The 26,641-nt window shown below is 50.0% G+C and overlaps 1 protein-coding gene across 1 annotated transcript; it reads right to left on the bottom strand.

Annotated features, from left to right (window-relative positions):
* Window positions 1–1,099: 1,099 nt before the first annotated feature.
* IFNLR1 (interferon lambda receptor 1) lies at window positions 1,100–25,540 on the bottom strand. The gene is made up of 8 exons (XM_032415091.1): window positions 25,536–25,540; window positions 19,192–19,511; window positions 15,693–15,816; window positions 9,911–10,095; window positions 7,530–7,672; window positions 5,916–6,075; window positions 5,263–5,396; window positions 1,100–4,162 (listed from the first exon to the last, which is right to left on the bottom strand). Exons 1-8 carry the CDS (start codon window positions 25,538–25,540, stop codon window positions 3,380–3,382), a joined length of 1,854 nt encoding a protein of 617 aa, XP_032270982.1. The 3' UTR covers window positions 1,100–3,379.
* Between the last annotated feature and the right edge of the window lie 1,101 nt (window positions 25,541–26,641).

The raw sequence follows: 26,641 nt of genomic DNA, 5'->3' as shown, positions 1-26,641 counted from the left end.
CCTGCCGTTTTCTCTAAAAATAGAGCTTTTTATTTAGAACAATTTAGGGTAAATACCCAAGACCATTAGGAAATTATTTAAATACGTTATCAACATAGAACAAAATTAGACACGAATACAAATACCTAAGAACAATGCATAATCTCAGTGTGCTAAAGAATCATAATGTTGCTTTCGCATAGGGCATCACCCACCCATCCTTCCAGGTGGCCCCCGAGCTCGGGCTATGCACCTCCCGGCCGGCCACTGTGTGCAGGAGAGGGCTCTGTAAACAGTTAAGTGCTGAGCACACCTGACAAATTATGATATTGAATATCATGCTCTTTCCCAATGCTTCCCACGGCTTTTTGTTAATGACTTAAGGATAGAAGAGCTGGCATTGAGAATTACTAAAAAGCTCAGCCTCTCTCAGAAATGAAACTTTGAAAGCTTGCTTAAAAAAAACAAACAAACACAAGGCTGTTTTTTTTTTTTTTTTAAATAACAAGGTTTAAGAAAAGAGATAACGTGGTTCCTTCACAGAGGCCTAAGACAATAGTGATGACAGCTTTTAGTTTTTCGAAATTACTTCCACGAAGCAGCTCAGCTGGGTTCCAGAAAGAACCTCAGCATGCTGAGGTTCTTCTTCTTCTGTGCTTAGGGATGTGGACAAGCCTCAGCTCCTGCAGACATGCACACGTGTATGTGTGTGTGTGTGTGTGTGTGTGTGTGTGTGTGTGTGTGTGTGTGCATGGATGTTTGAGTCCCAGCAGTGGTGAAGGCCTCTTGCCAGTTTGTGCTCCTGGAAATACTTGCTGAGATCCTGGCATTTTGGTGACAAGGCCAAGGCCACAGAGGTTGGCCCAGCTGGCCAGAGACCAAAGATCTCACCCGTAGGGACATATATAGTGAGTTGACATTTCTTTGTTTGAAACAAAGACAGGTATTCAATTAAAAAAGTGGTTCACTGGGCGCCTGGGTGGCTCAGTTGTTAAGCATCTGCCTTCAGCTCAGGTCATGGTCTTAGGGTCCTGGCATCGAGCCCCACATCGGGCTCCCTGCTCAGCAGGAAGCCTGCTTCTCCCTCTGCCCCTCACCTCACTTGTGCTCTCTCTCTCTCTCTCAATCTCTCAAATAAATAAATAAAATCTAAAAAAAAAAAGTGGTTTGCTAACTTCTTGAGTAGTGGAGCTCCCTAAGCACAGCCTCACATGGAAGGCCATGGGCGTGCGCCAGGGCTCAGGGAGGCCGCTCTGGTGGAAGTGGGGGGTCCTATGGACCACGGATCCCCTGCAATTGAGACTCCTCCTGTGAAACCCAAGACCGTTTGAGAACGGTCTCAATGTGGCTTGAGAACCCCTGGAGCAGATGCCCTTTTCCAGATCTTTCATTTAATGGTAAACCTTCATGTTGCCTTTAAAACAGCACACCCTCTGTGGGTAAAATGGCTACAAAGATGCTTTCTTCACAAATGGAGAAATCTAAGTCCTGGCAGTTAAATGGCAGGGCCCAGGTCACAGAACCACGATGGTTCAGATCCCAGCCACAAAATGACAAAAATCTTGGGTCCCTGTGGGTAAAAACTCAGCTCTGCTCACCATACACTGGTGGGTATGGGTTAATAAGACAGTGGTTTGAGAACACCCCTCACCAGCCCCCAGGTAAGGATCGTCACCTTGTAGGAGCGCTGACCATACTGACTCCATCTTTGGCCCTCCATCTTGCTCATGTTCGCTCCATGACCTCCCTTGAGGCTATGTGTTCTAGGCCCTTGGAGATTTATATACATACCTTAGAAATGCCCACCAGGGCTGGGATGGGCGTGGGAGGCTTGTTTTGGCCTCCCATGCACCCGTTAGAGACAACATAGTCTTTCCCCTTCCTGATGCACAGGTAATACTACAGGATCTGATGAAAGGTTAGCTGCCAACGAGGTGCACTCCAGCCCTCTGAGGTGTGTGCAGACCCTCTGATCTCACCACAATGCCCTTCTGAGCATCCCCTGGCTCTATCACACCTGTGGACTGAGGCCTGGATTTCCCCGAGAGTAAATATGTCTCTGCACGGAACACCGTCCGCCCAAGCGCCCTGTCAGTGAGTTACCCTGAATAAAACTCTGTGAAAACTGTACGCAGCGGCCTGCTTCATTTCCCGGCCTCAAAGTGCCCTCTCAGTTTGGGGGACACTTTCCTGCTTCTCCCATACCTTTTAACATAACGCTGCCAGAAGGTGCTGGATTCTCACAACTAGAAGGGAAAATGGGACTTCTTTATAATCAAAGAGTCTGAAGTGCTGTCTAAAACAGGGATCACAGGCCCACGAGTCTAGTTCTCTGCCAGGTTGTGACCCCAACCCCAACAAATCAGACCCCTGGAAGGTGGATCATTTGGTTCCTTCTTTTTTGGGGAAAGGGGAGAGGGGTCAGGGTCCCTCTTGGCTGGGCTCTGGCTTTCTGAGAGTGCAGTTTCCTGACCAGGAGGAGGGAGGAAGTGAAGGTAGAAGGCAGGAGGTAGATGAGAGGGGAGACCAGCTGAAAGGTGAACGCTAGTCGCTCAGAGTTGAGGGGTCACAGGTGGGAGATGCCCTGCAGTCCTCTCAGAGCCTGGGAGGATGGAGAATCCTACCAGCCCCCGTGCAGAGGGTACCAGTGATGTGACGGCCACCATACTACACGTCTCTCTCTTGGGACTCTCAGCTGCAGGTGGGAAAACCTAGGTACAGTGAAGGAAGGCGGCTTACCCAAAGTCACATGACTGGTAAATGGCAGAGCTGGGATTTGAACCCAGGTCGTCTGATCATAAAAGCTGCGTAATTCCCTGAGTCAGAGGCTGGAATTTGAATAATGACTACCCTCTCCCTTCCTCTCTAACATCCCTGGCTTACTAGATTTTTCTTCACTGGGGCCCACCCTAGAGGACTCATGAACCAGGAGGCTGAGACCTGGGGGTGGGGGTGCTCAGGAGGTGCCAGAGAAAGGCAGGACGCTGATAAAGATGTGCTCCAAATTCCCTCCCTCCAGATCCAGATGGCCCCTTGTGGTGTTAGCCCTTGGTGTCCACTGTGACCAGATTTCACCTATTTCATGTTTTTTAGGGATGATTTTTCTAACTGGCCTGTCACCCCAAAGCCGGTGGGGTGATGCGACACCCAATCAACCTCTGACCTCAGCCCATTCTTGTCTCCACCTCTCTTGGAGCTCAGCCCAAAGTCGGTGAGTCAAAAAGGATGGGGTGGCTTCTTACTGCTCAAGCTAATTGACACCAACCCTGGGGTTTCCGAAATGCTGCAAGAACCCTCCACGGCCTCAGTGGTGATGCTCCCAGCCTCTCAAGTCTCGGTGGCATCTCAGGTCCTAGGAAAGCTCAGTGGCACCAGACTTGGAGGGAAGCTGGGGAACAGCTCACCTGGCCATGTAATGCCCCAGTGTCCCACCTCTGACCTCAGTCTTCCGTAGGCTCCCAGCCCCCCAATTGCTAGGACTATCATCCTCAATTTCTGATTCCCTCCCTCCTCCCCCTCCTCCTCCTTCACTTTCTTCCTCCTCCTCCTCCTCTTCCTCTTCAGGGCTGCTGTCCCAGCAAAAGGTCAGTGTGTGAAGAGAAACTGGGGGCTCCCCAGGGACCAGATTCAGCCCTGGTGATGAGGAGCCCCAGCTGGCCCAGGAGGAGAGGTCATCTTTCAGGGGATTGTCCAGGAAACTCAAGTCCTTGGAGAATTCAGGCAGTGGGAGAGGCTCCTGACACCCGTCCCCAGCTGGCCCTTGGCCTGGCTTCTTCTTGGCCAAATAGTAAGAGGACCCAGGCTCATCCCAGGGGGAGGAGCCCCCCGTGCTGGCCCAGCTTCTGTCTGAAGCATCCGCAGCAGAGGAGCCTTCGACCTGGACGGGAGGACTCCAGGTGCCACCTGCCTCAGAGCACCCTGGGATCTGGTGCTCCTGCCCTGGGAAGGGGGGTGGTTCAAGGTAGGGCTGCAAGCTGACATTGTCATCTGCGTCCTCCTCATCATCCTCCTCCTCAGCACTGTTCTTCTCTGATCTTGCCTGGACGGTGGCTGGGGTCCTGACTCCAGGGCTCGGCCTGACCCTTCTGGTCAGTTCCTTTTGGGAACAGAGGGTCAAGGTATCCAGGGACTCGGGGCCACTGGGCTGAAAGGTTGCCATGGAGTATCTGTACTCAGAAAAGTCCTGATTTGGGAAGGGGAGAAAAGAACAGAAAATTCAGGCTTTCCTGAAGGATGGGTTCCCCTGACAACAGACCCCGAGACAAGGAGTCAAATGTAAGTAGTTCTGTGGGGGACGTGATCCCAGGTAACCCCAGTAAGGGAAAATTCAGTGGGGCTGGGGAGAGCCACCAAGAGAGGCTGTCATCAGGCAAGTTACCCGTAGGGCAGCTGGGAGCCAGTGCAGCCCACGCACCTCGGGGTGCTGTCAGGTGAGGGGTGGCAAGGGTGAGAGCGAGGCCAGTTCCCCGGCCGGCCACATGCATGGGCGCAGTGGACACCAGAGGCCAGAGGCAGCCTCCCCCCCCGCACCCCGCGGCAGATGTTGGCTGCTGGAAGTTGAGTGGTGACTCTCCATGTAAAGAGCAGGCGGAGGGGCGCGGCAGAGCACAGAAATGTCTAACACAGAGCTTGTAGTTCAGCTGGGATTTCCCTGCAGCTCCCAGAGCGAGGGACGTTAAAAACACTCCTGTGTGGCAGATACTCAGAATCCATCCTCAAAGCCATCCTGACCCGAGGGCCCACTGAGCCGCACCTATGGCCTAGCCACCCTCGCCGGGCCCTCGTTCGAACAAGTCGGACCCATCTGATCTCTCCAGGCCTCCCCCTGTCCCAGCTTCTAAGGGAGTGAGCCAGCAGACAAGTGAGGAGATTCCGGGGTCAGCCTGGGCAAGACTCACCCTTGGTTAAACTGTGAACTAAGTGTTGGGATCCTTCTAAGATTTCCCCTTTTGGCACCACCCTCTGCCCCTCCCCTTTCTGGGTACTCCTCCTGAGTCCCAAGGCTGGGGGCTCTGCTCTTGGCATCTGACAAATCCATAGCAGAGATGAAGTTATTTCACTATGGGGACTTACAGCACTTCTCCCTCCCAGGTATATTTGCCATTTGAATTTGGTGCCAAAGGAATGAATTACTAATGGTGGAAATTTAGACATGAAGATAGGAGATGTTTGCAGTCTGGACTATCTTGACACTCTATCTGACTCATGTCTTTAAGTCCAGACCCATTTCCTTATTCTTTAACAACCCTCCCCCTCTGTTGCATACACCCAGACTTGCCATACCAGGGCCCACGGCATCTTTGCCCGCTGAAACCAGGGGTTCTCTCTGAAGCGCTTCCAGATCACACAGCCTATGGCAATGACCAACAGCAGCGGAAGCAGAAGTGGTAGCAGCACCAGGAATGCCCAGCTGGCTCCTAAGTAATGAAAAATAAGAACTACAGAAACATGGGGTGCCTGGGTGGCTCGGTTGGTTGAGCTTCTGACTCTTGGTTTTGGCTCAGGTCATGATCATTTCAGGGTCATGGGATTGTGCTCAGCTGGGAGTCTACTTAAAAGATTCTCTCCCTCTGTCCTCCCTCCCCCCCCCCCCAGCTTGTGTGCGCGCTCTCTCTCAAATAAATAAATAAATCTTAAAAAAAAAGAAAAGAACAGAAACAATGACCATGGCTCCCACCTATAACCGTATATGTGCTGCGGGCTTCACATGCATCATCCCATGTAATCCTCCTAAGAGTAAACCCATCCTACAGACTATGGAAACCAAGATTCAGAGAGGTGATGTAAGCTACCCAACAGTGAGTGCGGTGGAGCTGGGATTTTAATTGAGGGGAGTCTATCTCTAGACTCATGCCCTTAACTGCCATAGGATGGAGATAATATGTGCGGTGGGGAGGGCGGGGGGAGTCCTCACCTCCGTATCACTTGGCACTCACCTGGGGCCTCCAGGAAGAAGCAGGTCGGCTTGGAGAAGTTGCTGTATTTAGGATCACCAAAGGTGTAGATGGTTCTGGCACTGAGGCAATGGTGTCCGCTGGTGGCTGGCTGCAGGGGGATGTGGACTGGCTGGCCGCAGGGAGTGACCGGAAATCGTGTCTGTTTGGAGAGACAGCAGGGGGGTGGGCAGACCCGCTGTGGGGACAGGACAGGGTGGGGCCGGGAGGATACTCCAGTGATCCCCGCGTCTCCTTTGCCCGCCTTACAGTTTCAGCACTGGGGAGCAACATCATCTGGTGTCTTCCCCGCTGAGTCTTGAAGTAGAGATGGTGTGCACTCAAGAGCAGCCCTGCCACTCAGGGTCACCCTCGTGTGCACCCCCCAGGGGCCTGCGGGTCCCCGTTTTGAAGGGCAGATTCCTCAGGCTTCCTGCCCTCAGGGCCTCCCAATGTATCTGGGGGTAGAGAGCATCATTCAGTCCTTACGGACCCAGAAAACTCTAGGGCTGCTCCGCCCAGTCCAGCAGCCACTGGTCCACACTGAGATGGGTTCTGAGTATAAAATGCACACTGGCTTTCAAGGACGACGTGAAAAAAGAATGCCAAGCATGCCAGGAACTTTTATATTATTTACATGTTAAAATGATAACGTTTTATTGGATGAAATAAAATAGATTATTAAAATGAAATGAACTTGTTTCTTTTACGTAATTTAGTGAGGAACGTTGAAAATTACACACGTGGCACAGCGCTGGTCTAGGATGTTTGTGATGCTCTGGGAGGCAGGGACTATGTCAGAGGAGGATCTAGGGTCCAGAGTACATATGCAGGAGGTCAGGAGTGTGGATGTTGGTGGGCTCAGTGAAAGAAGGAGGGAATAAGAACAGGGGTCAGTAAACTACAGCCCATGGGTCAAATCTGGCCTGCTGCTTTTTTTTTTGCACAGAGCAAAAAAAATTCCCTGGAACACGGCCATGCCCGTGTATCGCCCCATTGTCTGCAGCTGCTCTGTGGGTTAGAGGCAGAGTCCACTAGCTGGACAGGCCGCCTGACCCTCGAAGGAAGAAAATATCTGCTATCTGGCCCTTTCCAGAAAACGTCTGCCAACCCCGGCCGTCAATCAATGTGTACAGAAACACACACGTGCATACACGAGAAACAAGTCTGAAATTGCATATTTGTGGTAGTCTCTGGGTACTTCTAGTTTCCTTCCTGGAATGTATCTGTGCTTTCTGATTTTTTTGGTAATGAATCCAGTGCTTTGGCGAGCGGGCCTCCTACAGCCTATCATATACTTCAATCAGATTTCATTGGACCAAAAGGGTTTCATAATTTAAAAATATATATATTGGGTAGAAAACAGGTGTGCTATTACCACCTATAATGTGCAGGGGCAGGACGTCCCATACTGGCTTCTTAGGTGGAGAAGGGCAGGCGTGGGCCACAGGCCAGTCGTACTGTACATCAGGGGGTGACTGCCAGGAGTGAGAGGTATGTGGGGTGGGCTTCCTGGAGGAGGTGTGCAGAAAGTAGGCAGGGAGGGTGAGAGGCACTGGGGTTTGGAGGGGCAGTGGGGAGGGAGTCCAGCCTGGGGGCAGGAAAGGGGCTTCTTACCTTGTTCCCGATTCCTTCCTTCCAGAAATCCACCTCATACTTCAGATCCGACGGGGGCATGCAGGGAGGCAGCTGGTAGGTGGCATTAATGCTCAGGATCTCCTCTGTCCGAATGACTTCCAGGACAGGGGGGGCTGGCTCCACTGGCAGAACCAGAACAGGACCTGTCAGCCTCCATCCCCCTGCCCCCTGCTACACACCACCCCCCAGCCCAGAGAACACTCCTGGAAGGGGAAAGTGGCTCCAGTGTTTGTAAAGCACCTACTATGCATCAAGAACCTTAAAGCCATTTTATTTCAGCTCTGCAGTGACCCTGGGAGGCAGATACCACTGTTCTCATCATCCAGAAGGGCAAACTGAGGCTTAGAGAGGTGAAATGAACAGGCCAGGCTCACAGCTCACCTGTCTTTCCTCCTGCTGCCCCTTGCACCTGGGTGCCGTCACGTACCACTGTCAGAATCCTGCCCACTTGTATCAGCTTCCTACGGCTGACGCATCACCACAAACAGGGTGGCTTAAAACAACACGCACGCATTATTTCCCAGTTCTGCAGGTCAGAGTCCAGGGGCCACTGATAACATATTAAGCCCTGAGCAGGCAGCTGGAGGGAACGGGGATCTTGACCTCCAGAAGCTGGAGGAAATCAGGGGGCAATGAAATACACAAACTACCAAAACTCAAGAAAGCAAATGACCAGGGCGCCAGCCGAGGGTGGCAAAAGGCAGGAAGGCTCATTCCGGCTTGGGGTGTGCTGCGGGAGAGTGAGGAGAGCTTCAGGGAGGAGGAGGCAAACACAAAATTAATAGTAATAACAAAGTAACCTCCTCGCTGCATCTTTCCTTCTATCCTAATCTCTTCCCCCTGTCCCTCCAACTATTGGTTCATCCTTCGGTCTTCCAGCTTGCCTGCCTGGCTGCCTGCCTGCCCGTCCTTCCTTTCTTTCCAACCAACACTCCTTTCTTTCTTCCTGTTCCTTTAGACTGTCTTCCTGTCTTTAGGCTAGCCAAGCCCCTACTTCCCTACTCTCCTTCCTCCTCACCCATCCATTCTTCTTTACGTTCCATACATCATATCTTCTTGTCCTCTCTTCCTCCCTTCCTTCCTCCTTTGCCTCCCCTTTCCTCCTGTCCTTCCATCTCTTCCCTCTTCCCAGCCTTCTATCTACCCATGGATCCATCCATCTGCCTTTGCTTCCTGTCCTCCATCTTCCCATCAACACATGTGTCTTTCCACATAGCCTTCTTCCTTTCCCTCCTCCACCGTAACCTCCTGCACCCCCTCCATGCTGCCTTTCTTCTTACCCATACATCTTTCTCCCTTTCTTATCCACCCAGCCAGCTTCTCTTACCCAGGTCAGCTCTTCTTCCTTTCTACTATCCCCCCTGGACAATTTCATTCAAGCCCTTCCACCTCTCTCTCCAAGCCTTATTCTGCTCTCACATATTTTGAGAAGACTGGGTAGCAAGTTACAGATCTCAGCTCCATGAGGCTATTGTTGGAGTATTTATCTTCTCCTTCTTACCACCCCACCTCACTCTTGGTCTGGTCTAGTACCATGACCAAGATTAGAAAGATCCAGATTCTCCTTCCATCTCCACCCCTTATTAGCTGTGTATCCTGGCAAGTTCCTTAACTTTTGTGAATCCTACTTTGTTTATTTTTTTAAAAATGGGTTAATGAAAATGAACCCCACAGGTTTGTCGTTAGGATTAGAAATAAAATATACTGGGAAAAGAAGGGTGCTCTCCTGGCTCAGTGTTAACACTGGTGATTTCTGAATGTGGGACACATGGCGGATGCTTTCCTCTCTATTTTTCTCTCCTTCTCTCCCCTGCCCCAGTTTCTACAGTGTACAGAAGTTACTTTTGAAACTGGAATTTAAAAAAATTCTTTCTTTTTTTTTTAAAGATTTTACTTATGTATTTGAGAGAGAGAGAGCACAAGTGGGGGGAGGTGACAAGGGGCAGAGGGAGAGGGAGAAGGAGACTCCCCACTGAGCAGGGAGCCTGACTTGGGGCATGATCCCAGGACCCTGAGATCATGACCCGAGCCTAACGCTTAACTGACTGAGCCACCCAGGCGCCCCCCAAAATTGTTTCTTAAAGAGAATTTGAACATAAAAATAGGAGTAAGTATATAAAATGCCTTGTGTAGTTCACGACTAAGGTTGTGTTCGCTAGAAGATAAAGAAGATCACTAGGAGGAGTGAAACGGAATTGCTGGTACCGGCAGAAGTCCCCTAACCCCCTGCCACGAAGCCAGGCTACATGCGGCTGTCCTCCGCTTTGGGGAGGTGGGAGACGGTGGCCGGGACAGCAGTGCCACTTAGCCAAGTTCCTGGACAGGGAGTCTCCCACCAGGTCCCTTAGCCACAGACTTACCTTCAAAAAGGTAATCCAGGTACTTGGACTCCACCGAGGGGGACCTGGCACTGGGAGAAACCGCCCATACGCGCCCCTTGAACTTGTTGTACAGGTCTTGTTTCTCCAGGCACATCAAAGAACATGCCAGCTCTTTGGTTCCTGCACACTGCTTCACTTTTCGCCACCGTCTGGGGGTCGCAGCGCTGAGGGAGGAGACAGGGGAGCCTGGGCTGTGGACTCTGCCTCTGGGGCAAGGTTGCTTAGCAGACACGTGCTCCCTTGTCCCTCCATCTGCCCGAATGTCCACCCATCCGTCTGTCCTACCGGAGCTCAGACTCTGGAGAGTCTAGTTAGGAGCTCAGACTCTGGAGAGAAGCAGGTGGTGGGACCTTGGCTCTGTCCTTCGCCAGCTCTGGGGCCTCAGGAGGTCACCCCCGTCATCCTCCGGCCTCCCCAGGGCCACGTAGTGGCTGCTATTGCGAGTGCTAGCAACCAGTTCCCACGTTCTTCATTCAGGCCTTTCAGGCCCCCTGCTGCGTGCCGGGCATCGTGCTGGATGCTGTGTGGCTGTCAGAGGGGACACGCAGGTCTGTGATGCCAACCTTCGGACAACACCGGGGTCCAAAGAAGGGACTTGCACACTGGGCAGTATCCCTGGGGAACTGGCAACGCCCTCGGGTTGGTCCTGCCCTTGGGTCCTGCCCTCGGGTACTTACGTTCTGGTGGGAGGGGGAGAAAGCCAATCATCCCATCAACGAGGTAAACCCGGGACCGGGTAAGGGCAGCGGTAATGGGGAGTGGGGGAGGACTGCTTGCCAAAGGTGGCTCAGGAAAGGCCAGGAAGGTAGTATTGAGGCCTCGATGGCAAGGGAGCCAGGTGTAGGCCTGGGAGAAGGATGGCAAAAGCAGAAGCCTGCAGTGGGAAGGAGCTTGACCTGTCCAGAAGAGAGCCAGGTGGCCAGCCTGGCGGCAGACTAGTGGACAAGGGAGGGAGAGGTGTGGACAGTCTGGAGAGGTGGGCAGAGGAGTGGGTGGGCACACAGTAGGTGGGGCCTCCGCATCCCGGTAAGGAGCTTGGATTTTATTCCAAGTGTGCTAGGAAGCCCCTGGAAGGTTCCAAATAGGCGGACTGAGGTGACCTAATTTCTGTTTTTAAAAGATCACTCTCAGGGTGCCTGGGTAGCTCAGTTGGTTGAGCATCCGGCTCTTGGTTTTGGCTCAGGTCACAATCTCAGGGTCGTGAGATCAAGCCCCATGTTGGGCTCTGTGCTTAGTGGGGAGTCTGCCTGAGATTCTCTTCCTCTCCCTCCCCCTCTGCCCCTCCCCCACTGGCTCTTGAGCGCATGTGTTCTCTCTCTCTCTTTCAAATAAATAAATAAATCTTAAGAAAAAAATAAAAGGTCATTCAGATAAACCAGCTAGGAGGCTGCAGTAGTGGTCTAAGGGAAAACAGAGGTGAGGATGACGAGAAGCGGCTGGACTGGGGATATATTTTGGAGGTAAAAGCAGATAGGACCCGCTCATGGATTGGATGTGGAACATGAGGAGAGGAAAAGCCACGGTTACTCCTGGGTTTGGGGACCAAGCGATACGTGAATGGAGGAGGCTGAGATGGGCGTAGGCAAAGAGAACAGATTTTTGGAAAGAACTCCTCTGTTTTGTTTTTTGGTAGAGCTATAGTATGTTAACATTAACAATAAAAAAAAAACCCTGTTGTAGTTATATCAGTATGAGACAAAATATAGACTTCAAAGTCCAAAGAAATACTAAAGATGAGAAGAATCACTACATAATGAGAAATTATTCCATTTATCAGGAAGATATAAAAATTCTCCCTTATATGTGCCTGCTAAATAGCTAGACACTCTATACAGCAAAAATAGACAAAACTATAGGAAGAAACAGAAAATCCACAATCATAATGAGAAATTTTTAATACACCTCACTTAGTAATTAATGATTGAACAAAGAAAAATAATCAGCAAGTATATAAAACACACAAAAAAGAAAAACATAATTATCAAAGTTGGTCTAATGAACATAAATAGAATGAACTCGTTGAGCCAAACATGAACCATCAACAAAATATTAACAAAAATACTAGCACATAGTCCTACTGGTTTAGGGCCCCACCCTTATGACCGTATTTAATCTTAATTACCTCGTGAAAGGCCCCATCTCCAAATACACTCTTGTTGTGGGGTGGGGGGCGGTTAGGGTTTCAGCATATGAATATGCCAGGGTATGTTTCAGTCCATATCAGGGCTATTATGAATTAAACTGGTATGAATGTTCATGTACAAGTCTTTGTATGGACATTTGTTTTCATTTCTCTTAAAAAGCGTTAGGAGTAGAATCTGGGAGATTTGGTAACTGAAGGTGAAACTTGACAAGAAACTGATTTCCAAAGTGACCGTACATTTCCACCAACAATGCACAGAGTTCTAGTTACTCCACATGTTTGATAACACTTAGTATTGTCAGGCCCTTTAATTTTAACCATTCCAGTTGGTGTGTGGTAGTGTTTCACTGTAGCTTTGATTTGCATTTCCCTGATGACTAAGGCTATTGAACATCTTTTTATGTGCTTTTTGGCTATTCAAATATCTTCCTTTGTGAAGTGACTATTTAAGTCTTTTCAGGTGATCTGTTTTCTTATTAAGATGCAGGAGTTCTTTATCTATTTTGGATACTAGTCCTTTTCTAGTGTATATATTGTGAATTTTTTTTCTCGGTAGCTGGCTTTTTCATTTTCTTCAGGCTTTTTTTTTTTTTTAAGAGTAAAAGTTTTAAATGTGATGAAATCCAGTTTATTAGGTATTATGGACTAAATTTTATTCCCCCCCCCAAATCATATGCTGAGGCCCTAACCCCCCATATGACTGTATAGGTCCTTGGAGATAGGGCCTCTCAAGAGGTAAGGAGGATTAAATGTGGTCATAAGAGTGGGGCCCTAAACCAATAGGACTTACATTCTTTAAGAAAGAGAAAGGAATACCAGGCATGCTCTCACACAGAGAAAAGGCCATGTGAGGACAGAGAGAGAAGGTGACCATCTGCAAGCCAAGGAGAGAGGCCTCAGGAGAAAGCAAACCTGCTGATGCCTTGATCTTGGACTTCCAGCCTCTGAAAGTGTGAGAAGTACATGTCTGTTGTTTAAGGCCCCCAGGCTACAGTATTTTGTCATGGTGGCCCTGGCTGATTAAGACAGATTTTGGTACCATAAATGGGGTGCTAATGTAAGAAATAGCTAAAAATGTGGAAGTGGCTTTGCAACTGGGGAATGGCTAGAGGCGGGAAGACTTTTTGGGTGCATGCTAGAAATACCCAGAGTGCCCTGAAGAGACTGTTGATAGGAATATGGAGTCAAAGGTCGTTCTGGGAAGAGCTTGGATGCAAAGGAAGAATGTCTTACCGGAAACTGGGGGAAAGGTGATCCTTGTTATAAAGTGGCAAAGAACTTGGCTGAATTGTGTTTTGGTGTTTTGTGGGAAATAGAAGTTAAAAGTGATGAACTTGGATATGTAGCTAAGGAGATGTCTAGGCAAAATGTTGAAGATGTGACCTGGTTTCTCCTTACTGCTTACGGTAAAAGGAGAGAGGAGAGAGGCACGTAGAAAGCACTGTTAGGCAAAAAGGAACCAGAACTGGAAAATTCTCAGCCTATGCATATGGCAAAAAAAGGAGAAAGTAAGTTCTAGAAGGAACACCAAGGGTCAGGGTGTGGTTGGGAAATCATTTCATAAGGAGATCACGGATGGGACTCATGGACTTAATTAGCCATCTCAGTAGACGCCAGGAACAGAGGTGGGATTAGAATTATCTTTCTACCTATCTACCTACCTACCTACCTACCTATCTACCTACCTACCTATCTCACCCTGTTTACTGAAAAGATCAAAGCAATAGCTAAGTAGTGATCAGCACAGCTAGCGCACACATTGTGTTCTTTAAAACCATTTTCTACTAAATGGAGAAATGGCTGATTCAGGTTTTAGGTCAGGAATTATACAAATGAGCCTGAAACATCTTGGTATAACAGCAGTAAAATAATTAAAACTACTAGCATCAAATTAAAAGGACTCAGGAGCTAACTTGAAAGGATTTTCGCTGGCCAAAGATGGGACAATTCAAGCTTTAATGAGTAGACAAGTTGCAATGGATTGAAACCATCAAATACGTTTAAGTACTTAAGTTCATAAGGATAATAAAACAATCAAATCAATTGCCTTTGGGAGATGATCTTGAAAACTTGCACAAAAATTCATGATCTTGAAAACCTGCACAAAAAAATCAAGCATTTGTCCTGTCTTGCCTATCCGAATAGTACACTGAATATCAAATACGACAAGAGAGGAAGCATCTCTTTGTAAAATAATTCCACCTAATAAGTGAGAAAAATAATACAATTAGAATATCATCATTTTAGAATCCTCACAGGTATTGAAAAAATATAAAAGAGAAGGACGATATCATAAAGGTCTGGAGGATGGACTTTCAACTCTAATCAATCTATCCCGGCCCCACTATTCCCAGCTGTGTGACTTTGAGCAAAATATACTCTGGATGCCTCCATCTTCTGCCCTGCAGGGGGCAGGTGCTGCACCCCTCCTCCCGGGGCCGTGTGAGAATAAGGACGGTTAATGCGTGGACACAGTGCCTGACACACAGCAAAGCACACAGTACATGTTAGGTGTTTCCTGCCTCCTGATACATTTCTGTGCAGTTCTTTCTTTTGAAAGCTCACTGGCAATCTGCCCTTTTCCAAGGTAGGCCCCCCTCACTCACATCTGGATGTTACAGAAGGAGGGACCATGAAAGAACAGGAAGCACATAAGCTTCGGGGTCAGACAGACTGGGGTTTTTCTTCTGGCTCCATCCCTGGTTTCCTCGGGCACATCATAGCACCTCTCTGAGCTCAGGTTCCTTGTCTCTAAAATGGGGGAAGTGCAGGGCTCAGTCGATTAAGGGTCTGACTCTTGATTTCGGTTCAGGTCCTGATCTCAGGGTCGTGGGGTTGAGTCCCGTGTCGGGCTCCATGCTCCCTCTGCTCCTCCCCCTACTCACACCCTCTCTCCCTCAAATAAATAAATAAAATTTAAAAAATAAATAAATGGGGAAGTGCAGTGCCAGCCTGGGTATACAGGGAGGAAGAAGTGAAACGTTCATGCAAGACGTCAGCACTCAGCCTGGAACAGGTGGGTCCTGCGTACTCGGCACTTACCTCCCCTTCCTGCTTCCTCCTCCTCACCCATCCTAGATGACTATCTGCTTTCATCATCTTACTCTCCTGCTAAAGAACCTCAAGTGATTCCTATTTATGTGCAAATCAGCAAATCTGCTTCCACCTTCAGATTTCTCTGGATTAGTCATGGCTGCCCGGGGTTGAGAAGGATCTCAAGGCTCCCTAGGGAAAAGGGTGATCCTCTAGCAATGCCTACCATGGGCCCTGCAGGAGATACGTCTGCCCTCCCTTGTCAGCTGGAACAACTCCAAGCACCTCATCCAGGCCCTGGAGAATTCCACCCTTGGGCCCTTGTAGCTCTAATTGAGCCCTGTTTGACTCTTCTCAAAGATCCTCCCGAGCCCCAGCAGACCCAACACCTGTGCACTGTCTCCTAATCAACACCATTCCCACCTCCAGACCTTTATCAACGCTCTCTCCAAACACCTGCCACATGCTGTCTCCCATGGGACACAGAGAACCAGGAAGCTGACCACACACACTCCCAGACAAGCCCCTCCAGCTCTGCCTTCCTCCTCAGGCTCCCCAAACACCAGACCGGAGGCTCCCCTCTACCTTTGATAGGCCACAAAATAGGTCACATTCTTGGAGTAGCCAAGCCCCGGGAGCCATGTCAGGTACACGCTGAAGTCCCGGGAGAGCAGCGTCACGTTCTGGGGAGGGGCCAGATGGGGCTTCCCTGTGGGAGAGAAAGAGGTCATAAAGCCTGGAGCTCCTGGCTGGTCTTGACATGGGCCATTTGGAGCTGAAGAGAGGTGTGGTGGGCAGTCAGGTGCTCGGTGAGTTTGAGAACCAGGAGTCATCTGGGGTAGCTAAAGCATAGGCGACATGATGTAGGCTGGGCACCCAGGGTCAGGACTCTAATCACAGCTGGGCCACTGATTGCCTGTACCGCAGCCCCTTCCCCTCCCTAGGCCTCTGTGGTCCATCTGGCACCTGAAGGTTTCAGTGGAACACCTCCGAACAGGAACCATCTAACATCTACTGGATTTGCTGGACTCCAGGAGGGAACAGCCCTGAGGGTCTCAGGAGCAGGTGCTCAGTTCTTTTCTTAGCCATGTCCCCAGAGCTTGCCTGCCATGGTCCCTGGCACAGAGTAGATGCACAAGAAATATTTGTTGAATGAATGAATATTGTGATAATTTGGATTATTCCAAAGGCCTTCCAACTGGTCTCCCTGCTTCTAACCTTGTCCTTTCAGTCCATTCTCCACATAGCAACAAGGGCTGAAATGAAAGTCAGATCAAGTCGCTCTTCTGCTTTAAACCCTCTAATGGCTTTCACTTCATTCAAGGTTAAATCCAAAGTCTTTATAATCTGCCCCCCCCCCCAAGCCCTACCTAATCCCTCTCACTGCTCCCCCCGTGCTCCCTGCTCGCCAGCTGCATTGGTCTTTCTGCTGTTTCTAGAGCATGCCAGGCACGCTCCACCTCCACGCCTTTCCAGGAGCTATTCCCTCTGCCTAGACTGGTCCCCCTCTCTGGATCTCTATCAGACTCACGCCTTTGCTTCCTTCACATCTCTGCTCAGATGTCACTGTCTCAGTGACACTTTCCCTGACTACCCTTAACTGGCCCCCACATCCCCTCCCTGACACCTCCTCCTCACTGCTAACCCTCATCTTCCGAAATATACACTGATTACACCCCTCCCCAGTTCCATGCCCTTCCCTGGCCCTTAGAATAAAGTCCACGCTCCTTATTGAGGTACATGACAGGCCATCTTGTCGACCTCTCCCTTACAGCTCCCCAGCAGGCTCACGAGGCTGCAGCCAATCTTGCTTCCTGTCCTTCTCAAACTACTACATCTCTTGGGTGACTTTGAACCCAGGAGTCTTTGACTGTCTATTGTTCACCATTTAAAAAAATTTTTTTTTACCATCTAATTTTTTAAAGACTTGATTCAAATGTCAATTCCCTGACATCTCTAAGTAGTGGTAGTGAGGGTGATGGGGATGATGGTGATGATGATAGCAGCTAACAGGTATTGTGTCCTAACTATGTGCCAGGAGCCATGCTAAGTACTTTGTCCCATTTTCTTTCAATCCTCCCCACACCCCTAGGAAGTAGATACTAAGTGTGATCATCACATTAGAGATGAGGGAAACAGAGGACTTGTCAGGTAATAAGTTGTAGAATCAGAATTCAAATCCAGGGCTAGTAGCCAACTCCAAATTCTGAGCTCTTGACCACATTTCCTCCTTGAGCGTCTCATGGGGCCCATTCAGCTTTATTCTTCCAACATCTATGAACCACTATTGGCTAATGACATCTGTGGACCACTGCGTGCCAGAAGTTTCAAAGAGGAATATAACTCCATTCCTGCCCTTTAGGAGCTCATGGTCCTGTGAGAATTCAGCTCCCTGAAGTGTCACACAGGGCGTGACATAAATCCACACCGGTGACAGAATGGCGTGGGGGAAGGGTGGGGGGAGCAGTTCTACTGATGGTTCTCGGCACAGCTCCCCACCCCTGGCCTTTTAACCCAAATACGGGTGCCTGCTTCCACCTCATCCTGTGATCCCCACTTGGAACCGGATCACTGGGGGTGTAGATGCTGTCACTGTTCCCAGCTTTCTAGCAGGTGAGCTGCAGAGGCCAAAGTCTGTCTGCAAGCAGATTATAAGGTATGTTGTGGGCAGGACACGCCCACGAGAGAAATAGCAGCTGGAGTGGTTACCATCTACTGAGCCTTCAAAGGGTGGGAGGCACTGGTTTGTCACGTTATGCACAAAACCTCATTCAATCCTCAGGACAAACCACCCTATGGGGTAGGTGTCATTCCACTTCCATTCAGGGGCACCAGACTCAGAGACAGATGGTAAATAATTTGCCTGAGGCCACGCAGCCAGTTTGTGGGGGAGCCAAGATTTGAACCTGGATCTGGCTGCGCTTCACCCTAAACCATCACACGCTGCGGTTTGTGTCGGGTACATTAAATATTCCTCGGGTAAAAGTGTAGCTGGGTCCAGACAGGAGAACTATTGAGGTTGACAGTGAAACAGGGGGACAGAGGATCCCCTCTCCACCCACACATACACACAGGTGCACTGTCCTTGACCAGCTGCATTATCAGTCCCTGCTGTGGAGGTGCCAGGGGCTGGGGCATCCCTGAGCCAACCCAGGTGGATGGACGGTCTTGCTCCAGCTGCCTGCCCGGCAGCCAAAGCTGGCCACACTTGCTTCAGCCTCAGTCTTCTCTTCCAGGTGTTCCACCTGCGCTTTCCTTCTTGGGCAATTCCCCTGATTGCTCTGAGCCTCAATTTCCCCAACCGAAAAGAGAGAAGACAGTCCCTACCTCATAGGATGGTTGGGTTGTACCACTTAAGTAGGGGAATGTGGTGTCCAGCGCAAAGAAGTTGTCAAGAAACGTTGGCTTTTAATATTAGTATTAGATTATGACCAAGGGCCCTTCTTGCTCTTAAATTGTTAGCCCAAGACTAGGAAGTCTAAGATTGGGGGCAATATTGGGACCTTCTCCTGACTGGTTGGGGTTTGGTGGTTGGGTCCTAGCCTGGGGTATTTTGTACCACCTTACTTACCAGTGGGAGCCCAGAAACAAAAGGTGGCTTGTTAAGAGCAAAAGGAGCGCACAGACTAAGCCAGAGCTCCGTCCCCTCAGTCTGGGTGTGGCGCTTCTGAAACCTTCTGCCCGAGGAAGGGATGGGGGCCGCGCCGGAGGGCAGGACTTCCCCTAACAGCGAGGATCCAGTGTCATATTAATGCAGGGGACAGTGCCTTTAGGAAACCTTAAGCAGGACTTTATAAACCAGCGCAGATGCTTTTTAAACTGCCACCGTCTTTCCCTGTTCACCGGGAGTTGCATTGGCCTTGGGAAACTGGATCAGTTTCGTCCGGGAAAGGAATTTCAAAGACTCTGGTCTGTTTCGTCCCAAGTCCCAGTTTAGAAGACAACGGATGGTGGCTGGGCGGGTACGATCGCACCTGCTCGGCTGGCTGCGGGCAGGCTGCGGCCACGTCCCTCCTTCCAGGAGCTCCGCCACCCGGGGTAGGCGCCCCGCGGCCCCCGCCCGCCCCGCGAGCCCCGCGCTTACCTCGAGTGGACTGCAGCAGGCACAGCAGCAGGGGGACCCACCGCCCGACCCCCGCCAGGCCGGCTCCAGCGCCGCCAGCCGGGCGCCGCCAGGTCCCACCTCCCCGAGCCTCCCGGCTCAGCGGCCCGCAGGTTGCGGCGGCCGGCAGCCAATGGGAGGCCGAGCCGCGGGCCCGGGGCGGGGCCCGGCGGGGGCATTCCCTAGGGCAGTCCGGCCGCTGCGAGCGACCTGGCCGCCGGGTCCCCGCGCCACCCCCGCTCCGAGACCAATGGTGGCTCCCCAGGGCCTGCACTGCGCTTTGTTCAGCCCGACCCCGGGCGCTGGGCGGGGTGGGGATGGGGGGGGCGTGGAGCCGGGAATCAGTAAATCCGTATATGGGGGGAGGGAAGGGAAGGGAAACTGCTTATTACCAATAACCGCAGTTAGGAATTCCAATATGGGACTTTCAAACAGGACTAAGGGAAGTGTTCAGAGTCAGTTTAACAACACAGCCTCGGACACCATCGGCGGTGTCTGAGCGTGGTCTATGTACCAGATACTAAGCCAAGCACTTCCCACACGTTATCTACTTTAATCTCTCTGAAAATCTGGTGCCTCGGTCCTGTTATTCTGCACATTCTTCACCGGGGGAGTGGCAGCCTCCAGAGCTAACGGACTCGTTCTGGGGAAAGTTGGTGCCTCCGACACCAAAGCCTTGGTGCATTACCAGGCACCTGAAGAGTAATCACTTCCAAGCAATGGAAACAGCCACACTGCAGAATAGTCTACTGTCATTAAAAAGGATGTTGCCCACGGATATGTAATGACTCGGGGATGTTTGCAACATACTCAGTAGCAGAAAAGCAAGTAGCAAAATATGGCCCCATTAAAAAAAAAATCTGTATGTCCATAGGTATGGGTAACAGATCGAGGATCTATACCAATATGTTTGTGGTTGTTAATTTCTGGGTGGTGAGGAGATATATATCATATATATGAGATATATATATATTTAAATTTCTTCTTTCTGCTCATGTTTGGTTTCTAAGTTTTTCAATAATTTATACGTATTGCTTTTCCAACAAGATTCTAAAAGCAATCATCGCTCTCCTTTATTAAATGTTATTTTTTCTCTTTCCACCACTCTCCAAGGAGGTATGGCCTCCTCTTTACAGATGAGGATACTGCCATTCTGAGGCCCAGAAAGTTGATGCAGGTGCTGGATTCTGGGTTTAGACCCAGGCCGGACTCCACGACCACAGCAACTCTGGGTAACTGCTTTGTCCACTGTCTGGGTATCAGTGACAGATGGGGTGACCATTGGTCAGCTGTGACCACGCCCGTGAACTAGGAGTAGACCCAGAGCAGAGAGAATCCTGGGCTCATCTCTGTGGCAGATGCTGGCTCTCAACTTGTAGCCCAGCAGTTCTTGGTCGAGAGAATGCGTTTTCACAGAACTTGGTAGATCTAAAAGTTGCCTTGAGTTTGGTCCTGGGTGAAAACATTCAGAAGTTCCTGGATGGTTCTGAGATTTGCCTCATGACTTCAGCTCAATCGGCACGTCTTATAACAGGGTCTCACAGGGACCATATTTGGACCTCAAAGGCAAGGAAGATGAAAGGATCCCTATCTTTGAATTTCCTTTTGAGTCAGAGATGGTGTCTTCATCCAACCAACTGCAGCTCTTTCAGGCCCAGAATCCCACTGAAGTGGGAGCAGCTTGGCAGTGGGGACAGGGCGGTGGGGAAATGTCTTCATCTGCCACCTGTTCCCCCCACTTGGCTTGTCTGAATCTGGCACCTGTTCTTTTTGACAAAATCTGCCACATGCTTGTTCTCTGCTGTTCCCTCTGATAAGGACAATCTGTGTCCTAAGATGGCCGACCAAGCCAGTGGGAGAGTCCCAGTCCTTGCCCCGGGGCTCTTCCAGGTTCTTCTCCCTGCTCTGCTTCCCGCGGGCACCAATCCAGGTTCTTCTCCCTGCCCCGCTTCGTGCACGCGCCAAAAGTGCCAAGTACGTGGAAGTAGAAGTGTATAAATTGCCCCCTTTGTTTGTGCTCAGTGCTCAGATCTTTGGAGACCACTTTCCTCTGAGCCCAGCAGAGTTAAATAAACCTCCTGTCCTCCAAGATCTCCTAGTGCCCCTTGGTTCTTCCGTCGGGGGAGCCAGTCCAGGTTCCGTAACACCCCCCACCCCAATCTCAGGTTAGGAAATCGTGGGTCTGGTTGCCTTGCTCTATCAACATGAAAGGACATTTTGAGACCACAAAGGTCAGGCTAGTTGCATCTCTCAAAACCTTCAACGAAGTCATCTTGGTTGTGGGCCAGAGAATCTCAGCCAGTGACCACAACCTAACCTTTACACAGGTCCTCAAAGTGCTGCTTCAGTTTCTTTCCACTCTCTCAAATACTGAACATGAGGCCATTCTGGAATAAAATGAGCATATTTCTATTGAGATCTCTTTATCAAAAACAGCATTCGAGGGGCGCCTGGGTGGCTTAGTCGTTAAGCATCTGCCTTTGGCTCAGGTCATGGTCCCAGGGTCCTGGGGTCGAGCCCCGCATCAGGCTCCCTGCTCGGCGGGAAAGCCTGCTTCTCCCTCTCCCTCTGCCCCTGCTTGTGTTCCCTCTCTCGCTGTGTCTCTCTGTCAAATAAATAAATAAAATCTTAAAAAAAAAAAAACAGCATTCGATAGCATTAATATTTATTTGAATCCTTGTTACACAGCAGGTGCTACAGTTTATTATAGTATTTGATCCTCACGACAACCCCATGAGGTGGGTGTCAGTATCCCTTTGAACAGATGAAACTCTGGGAGGTTCCATTGCTTACCCAAGGTCACACAGCTAATTAGTGACAGGCCTGGAATTTGGACCTTGGTCTGGCTGTCCTCAAAGCCTGTGGGTTTGAACTTCTGCTATTCTTCCTCCAGATGGTTAAGGGCAGACAAAAATAAAATTCCCCAAGCTTGATCACTTTCTGATTTGCAAAGATCACAGCGTTAAACTTTCATGAGCGCTGGGATGTCAGCTTCCTCCTTGATTAGATTATCAGGTAGAAGGAGTGGTGGCAAGGTGGAAGTTGGGAAATGTTTCACAACTGGGGCTCGGTGGGTGGGAGGAAGACCGCTCGGTAGCATTTGTGGAAGCCTGAATACCTCTGCCACAGCCCATTTCAGTGTGAGGTCACTGAACACAGAGTTGTAAAGAAATGCTCCCAATTGGTTCTTCTGGGCCTATGTAAGCCTGCTTTTCCACAGGGTGGAAGAACTCTCACAGAGCTTCTCCATGTTTAGAACAAAGCATATCCCAAACCCTAAGTGGCGTGTGGGGCTTATGGTCCACAGCCGGGGGCTCAAGATCTCTTACACAAAGTCAAAGTTTACAACATGGCCTCCACGTCCTCTTTGAAACTCTCATCTAGTTCTCCAGGCTCCAGCCTCACAGGCAGTCCTGCTGGTTTCTCTCTCTCTCTCTTTTCCTCTCTCCTTTTCTGCCTCCCTCCCTACCCCCCCTTTTCTCTTTCTCTCCTTCCCTCCCTCCCTCTCTCTCACACCTCCCAGCCTTTGCCCTTCTCAGGTTTTTTTCTCTCCCTAGTCTTCCAGCCAACTCCTAATCCTGCTTCCAGTCTCAGCTCCTATGTCACTTTCTCAGGGTGCTTTCCTTACTTCCTGACTTTGATTTGTTCTCAATCCCCATATATGTCTCCTTTGTAGTACTTAATCACCATTTCATAGAAATCATCTTTGTGCCTTTAATCTCTCTCTTCCTGAATCCTCATCCCCAGAGCCTGGCACATGATAGGTAAGAGCAACAGACCTTCAACATCTAGGGCTCAAACAAATTCTGTATGCCCCAGACAACTCAGCCTCACTCCTGGCTCTTAGCTGGCACTCGGTAGCCACTCACTAAATGTTTACTAAGCTGAACTTGACATTGACTCATACTTAAAAGACCTCAGTATCTCTTCTGAAAGTATGACTTCACAGTCATGCCTCCCTTCATAGGTGAGATTTTATAATCACACCTCTTCCACTGACTCTGAGAATAAATTGTATAAAACCACATTGACAAGGATTCACAACCTCTCCCTCTCCTGTCTGGGCCAGCAAGGGGTCCAGCAAGACTGGATCAATAAATGCTGGAAAAGGCAGGACAGGAAAAAGTTAAGAACCAACTGGGGCTTAGATATTTGGAGAAGAAAGGAGCAAGTTTAGGGGCCAGCTGCTGCGAATATGAGATGTATGAAGGGAGAGGTGGAGAAAATGGATTTTGGAACTTTTTGCTCTGTGTTAGGACTGGAATCCCTTGTGGCATTTTCCCCCCCAAAAGAATAAAGATTATAAATGTCTTTAAACTACTGGGATTTTTTTGTTAGTTTGTTTTAAAGTAATCTCCAACCCCAACGTGGAGCTCAAACTGGGGACCTGAGATCAAGAGTTTCATGCTCTACCCAACTGAGCCAGCCAGGCACCCCCTATTGTTTTGAGTGTTGTTTCTTTTCTTTTCTGTTCTTTTCTTTCCTTCTCTTTCTCTCTTTCTTTCTTTTTCTTTCTTTCTTTCCCTCCCTCCCTCCCTTCCTTCAAGATTTTATCTATTATTCATGAGAGATGGTGAGAGAGTGGTGGAGGCAGAGGGAGGAGCAGGCTCACCCTGGAACAGGGAGCCAGGTGGAACTCCATCCCAGGACCCCAGGATCAAAACTTGAGCCAAAGGCAGACGCTCAACCCACTGAACCACCCAGGTGCCCTTGAGTGTTGTTTTTCTTATTATTGTTTTAATGCAATGCTGGAGGAAGGCAGTCTCCAACACCAGAGGGCCCCTTTTTATATGGTATATTTAAGACTTCTATCAGTGGCAAGGACAGAAACCCCAAAATGACCTAAGCAAAAAAGCAATTCTACAAGCTCACCAGACTGGGAAATTCAAGGGTGGGTGTGGCTATGGGATGGCTCTAGCAAAAAAAAAAAAAAAAAAGATTCTGATTGACCTGGTTTGGATCACATGCCACTCCCTGAAACAATCAGTGTGGTCAGGGAGGATGAGATGCTCTAGTTGGCCAGTCTGGGTAATATGCCCTCCCCTGGGACGGGAGGGATGAATAGAGCATCCTGATTGACAGCTCTTCTTACCAATTCCACAGAAGGCGGGTGGCTCTCCAAAAGTGGATGCCACAGAGACAAACAGCATGTGTCTACTACAGCTGGTTACATACGAGGAGACCTTAGAGATCACCCCTGCCAACTTCCTACCCTGAGAGTCTCTCCTCTCCAACATCCTGGAAAGATGGGCATCCAGGTGCTGCTTGGGATCTTCCACCGATGAGCTCTCACTATCCTTCGGAGCTGTGAATGCTGTTTCTGAACTATTTCAGTCAGGAACACCTCCCTTCAACTGACCCATTTCCTTGTAACATCCCCCAATAACCCAGCTCTTCATTTTGGGGCCTCACAAAATAATACAAAACCCTCCTCTCCATGTGACCCTTCCAGATGTTAAGTTTTCTGGATTCTTCTTACCAGGTGGTGTAGGGGTGACCACCAGTTTCCTGGGGATAAAAGACCAGCCTGGAAATCAGGAGGCTTGAACTCCAGCCCTCATTCTGCCTTTAATGCAGAGTAGCGGCCACCCTGGGAGTAATTGTACACTGTTCCCATTTTACAGATGAGGATACTGTAGCCCCCCAAATTCAAATGTTGAAACCCTAACCCCCAAAAAGATAGTATTCTGAGGTGGAGCCTTTGGGAGGCAATAAGGTCATGAGGGTGGGGCCCACATGAATGGGATTAGTGCCTTTATAAGAAGAGACATAAGAGGGGCGCCTGGGTGGCTCAGTCATTAAGCGTCTGCCTTCGGCTCAGGTCATGATCCCAGGGTCCTGGGATCGAGCCCCGCATCGGGCTCCCTGCTCCACGGGAAGCCTGCTTCTCCCTCTCTCACTCCCCCTGCTGGTGTTCCCTCTCTCGCTGTGTCTCTCTCTGTCAAATAAATAAATAAAATCTTTAAAAAAAAAAAAAAAAAAAAAGAAGAGACATAAGAGATTATTTTTTTCTCTGACATGGGATACAAGGAGAAGACATCTACCATCTCTAAACCAGGAAGAGTGCTCTCAGCTGGAACAGAATCGGCTGACACCTTGATCTTCGCCTTCCCAGCTTCCAGAACGGTGAGAAATAAATGTTTAAGCCATCCAGTCTATGGTATTCTACTATAGTAGCCCCAACGAAGACAGATACTGTAGTAAAGGGAGGTTAAGAGACACGCCCAAGGTCACACAGCCGGAAATGGGGAAGGTGGAATTTGCATCCAGGACCACATCATTCCAAAGTTTCTGTTCTTTTCACTTTATGGCCTCGAGCAAGTTACCTCATTTTGATAAGGCAAATCTGTGTCCTAAGATGACCGACCAAGCCAGCGAGAAAGTCCCAGTCCTTGTCCCGGGGCTCTTCCGGGTTCTTCTCCCTGCCCCGCTTCACGCATGCGCCAAGAGGTGCCAGTACGCGGAAGTAGAAGTGTATAAATTGCCCCCTTTGTTTGTGCTCACCGCTCAGACCTTTGGAGATCACTCTCCTCTGAGCCCACCGGAGTAAAATAAACCTCCTATCCTCCAAGATCTCCGAGTGCCGTTTGGTTCTTCCGTCGGGCGATCCAGTCCAGGTTCTGTAATATTTGGTTCCCTGACCGGGAAACCCAACTGCGCTGGCCCATTGTTGCCACTGGTTTGGGGGCAACGGCGGGCGGTGACGGAATGAGAGATCATAAGGGAGAAGGCGCGCCCTGCCTAATCTTCGGCAGTCTCCCTCCCCGGTCGCCTCGGGCCGGCCCCGCTCTGCTGTTCCCGCCGGACTCAAGGAGACTTGGCAGGTGAGGACCTGGTCCCGACGTCGGATTCCGGTAAGGCCTGGGGCCCCAGGACCCAGACAGGCCCACCCTCATTGGGGGTGGAAGGGGAGCCTGATCACCTCCCAGAGACCTCTTAGAGGTTTCTCAGGTAGGGATTCCCAGGGAGGGAATGTAATAACTTCTGGGGTGTGAATGTGTGAGTGACTGTGCAGTCCGACCTGGCTTGCTCGAGCGGACTGATTCTGTGACTCCACGGGCAGGCACCCTTAAGGTCCCCAGAAGCCTACGGGGTCTGAGTGGGCCTGTCTGCGATTCTGTGGTGAACGGCATACAGTCTATGGCGGCATCGGAATGGTTTCCGATCGTAAGTCACAACGCTGAGACGGCTACGGCTAAGCCTCACCTAAGCTCCTTCGGGACACGGCTAGACAGGCATCTGATTGGTCTCCTCACCTCAGGAGGCACCCCCCCTTTGTCTCTGTGCCACCGCACACGGGGACATCACCATGGGGTCAGGGCAGAGTAAACCTATGGTTCTGGAGACCATGATCAAAAATTTCAAGAAAGGGTTTTTCGGGAGACTGTGGAGTCAGGATGAACCCCGGCAAGTTGAGAACCCTATGTGAATT

The sequence above is a fragment of the Phoca vitulina genome, unplaced genomic scaffold (genome assembly GCF_004348235.1).
Source record: "Phoca vitulina isolate PV1807 unplaced genomic scaffold, GSC_HSeal_1.0 scaffold2, whole genome shotgun sequence".
Lineage (NCBI taxonomy): Eukaryota > Metazoa > Chordata > Mammalia > Carnivora > Phocidae > Phoca > Phoca vitulina.
Note: the sequence above shows the minus strand (reverse complement) of the source record. Positions and strands in the feature narration are given on the sequence as shown.

Excerpts from the sequence above, each read along its gene's own strand:
- IFNLR1 (XM_032415091.1), bottom strand. Across the intron at positions 15,817-19,191 it reads CCTGCTGCAGTCCACTCGAG|GGAAGCCCCATCTGGCCCCT; the intron begins GTAAGCGCGGGG and ends TCTCTCCCACAG. Across the intron at positions 4,163-5,262 it reads CAAAGATGCCGTGGGCCCTG|GACTTTTCTGAGTACAGATA; the intron begins GTATGGCAAGTC and ends TTCCCAAATCAG.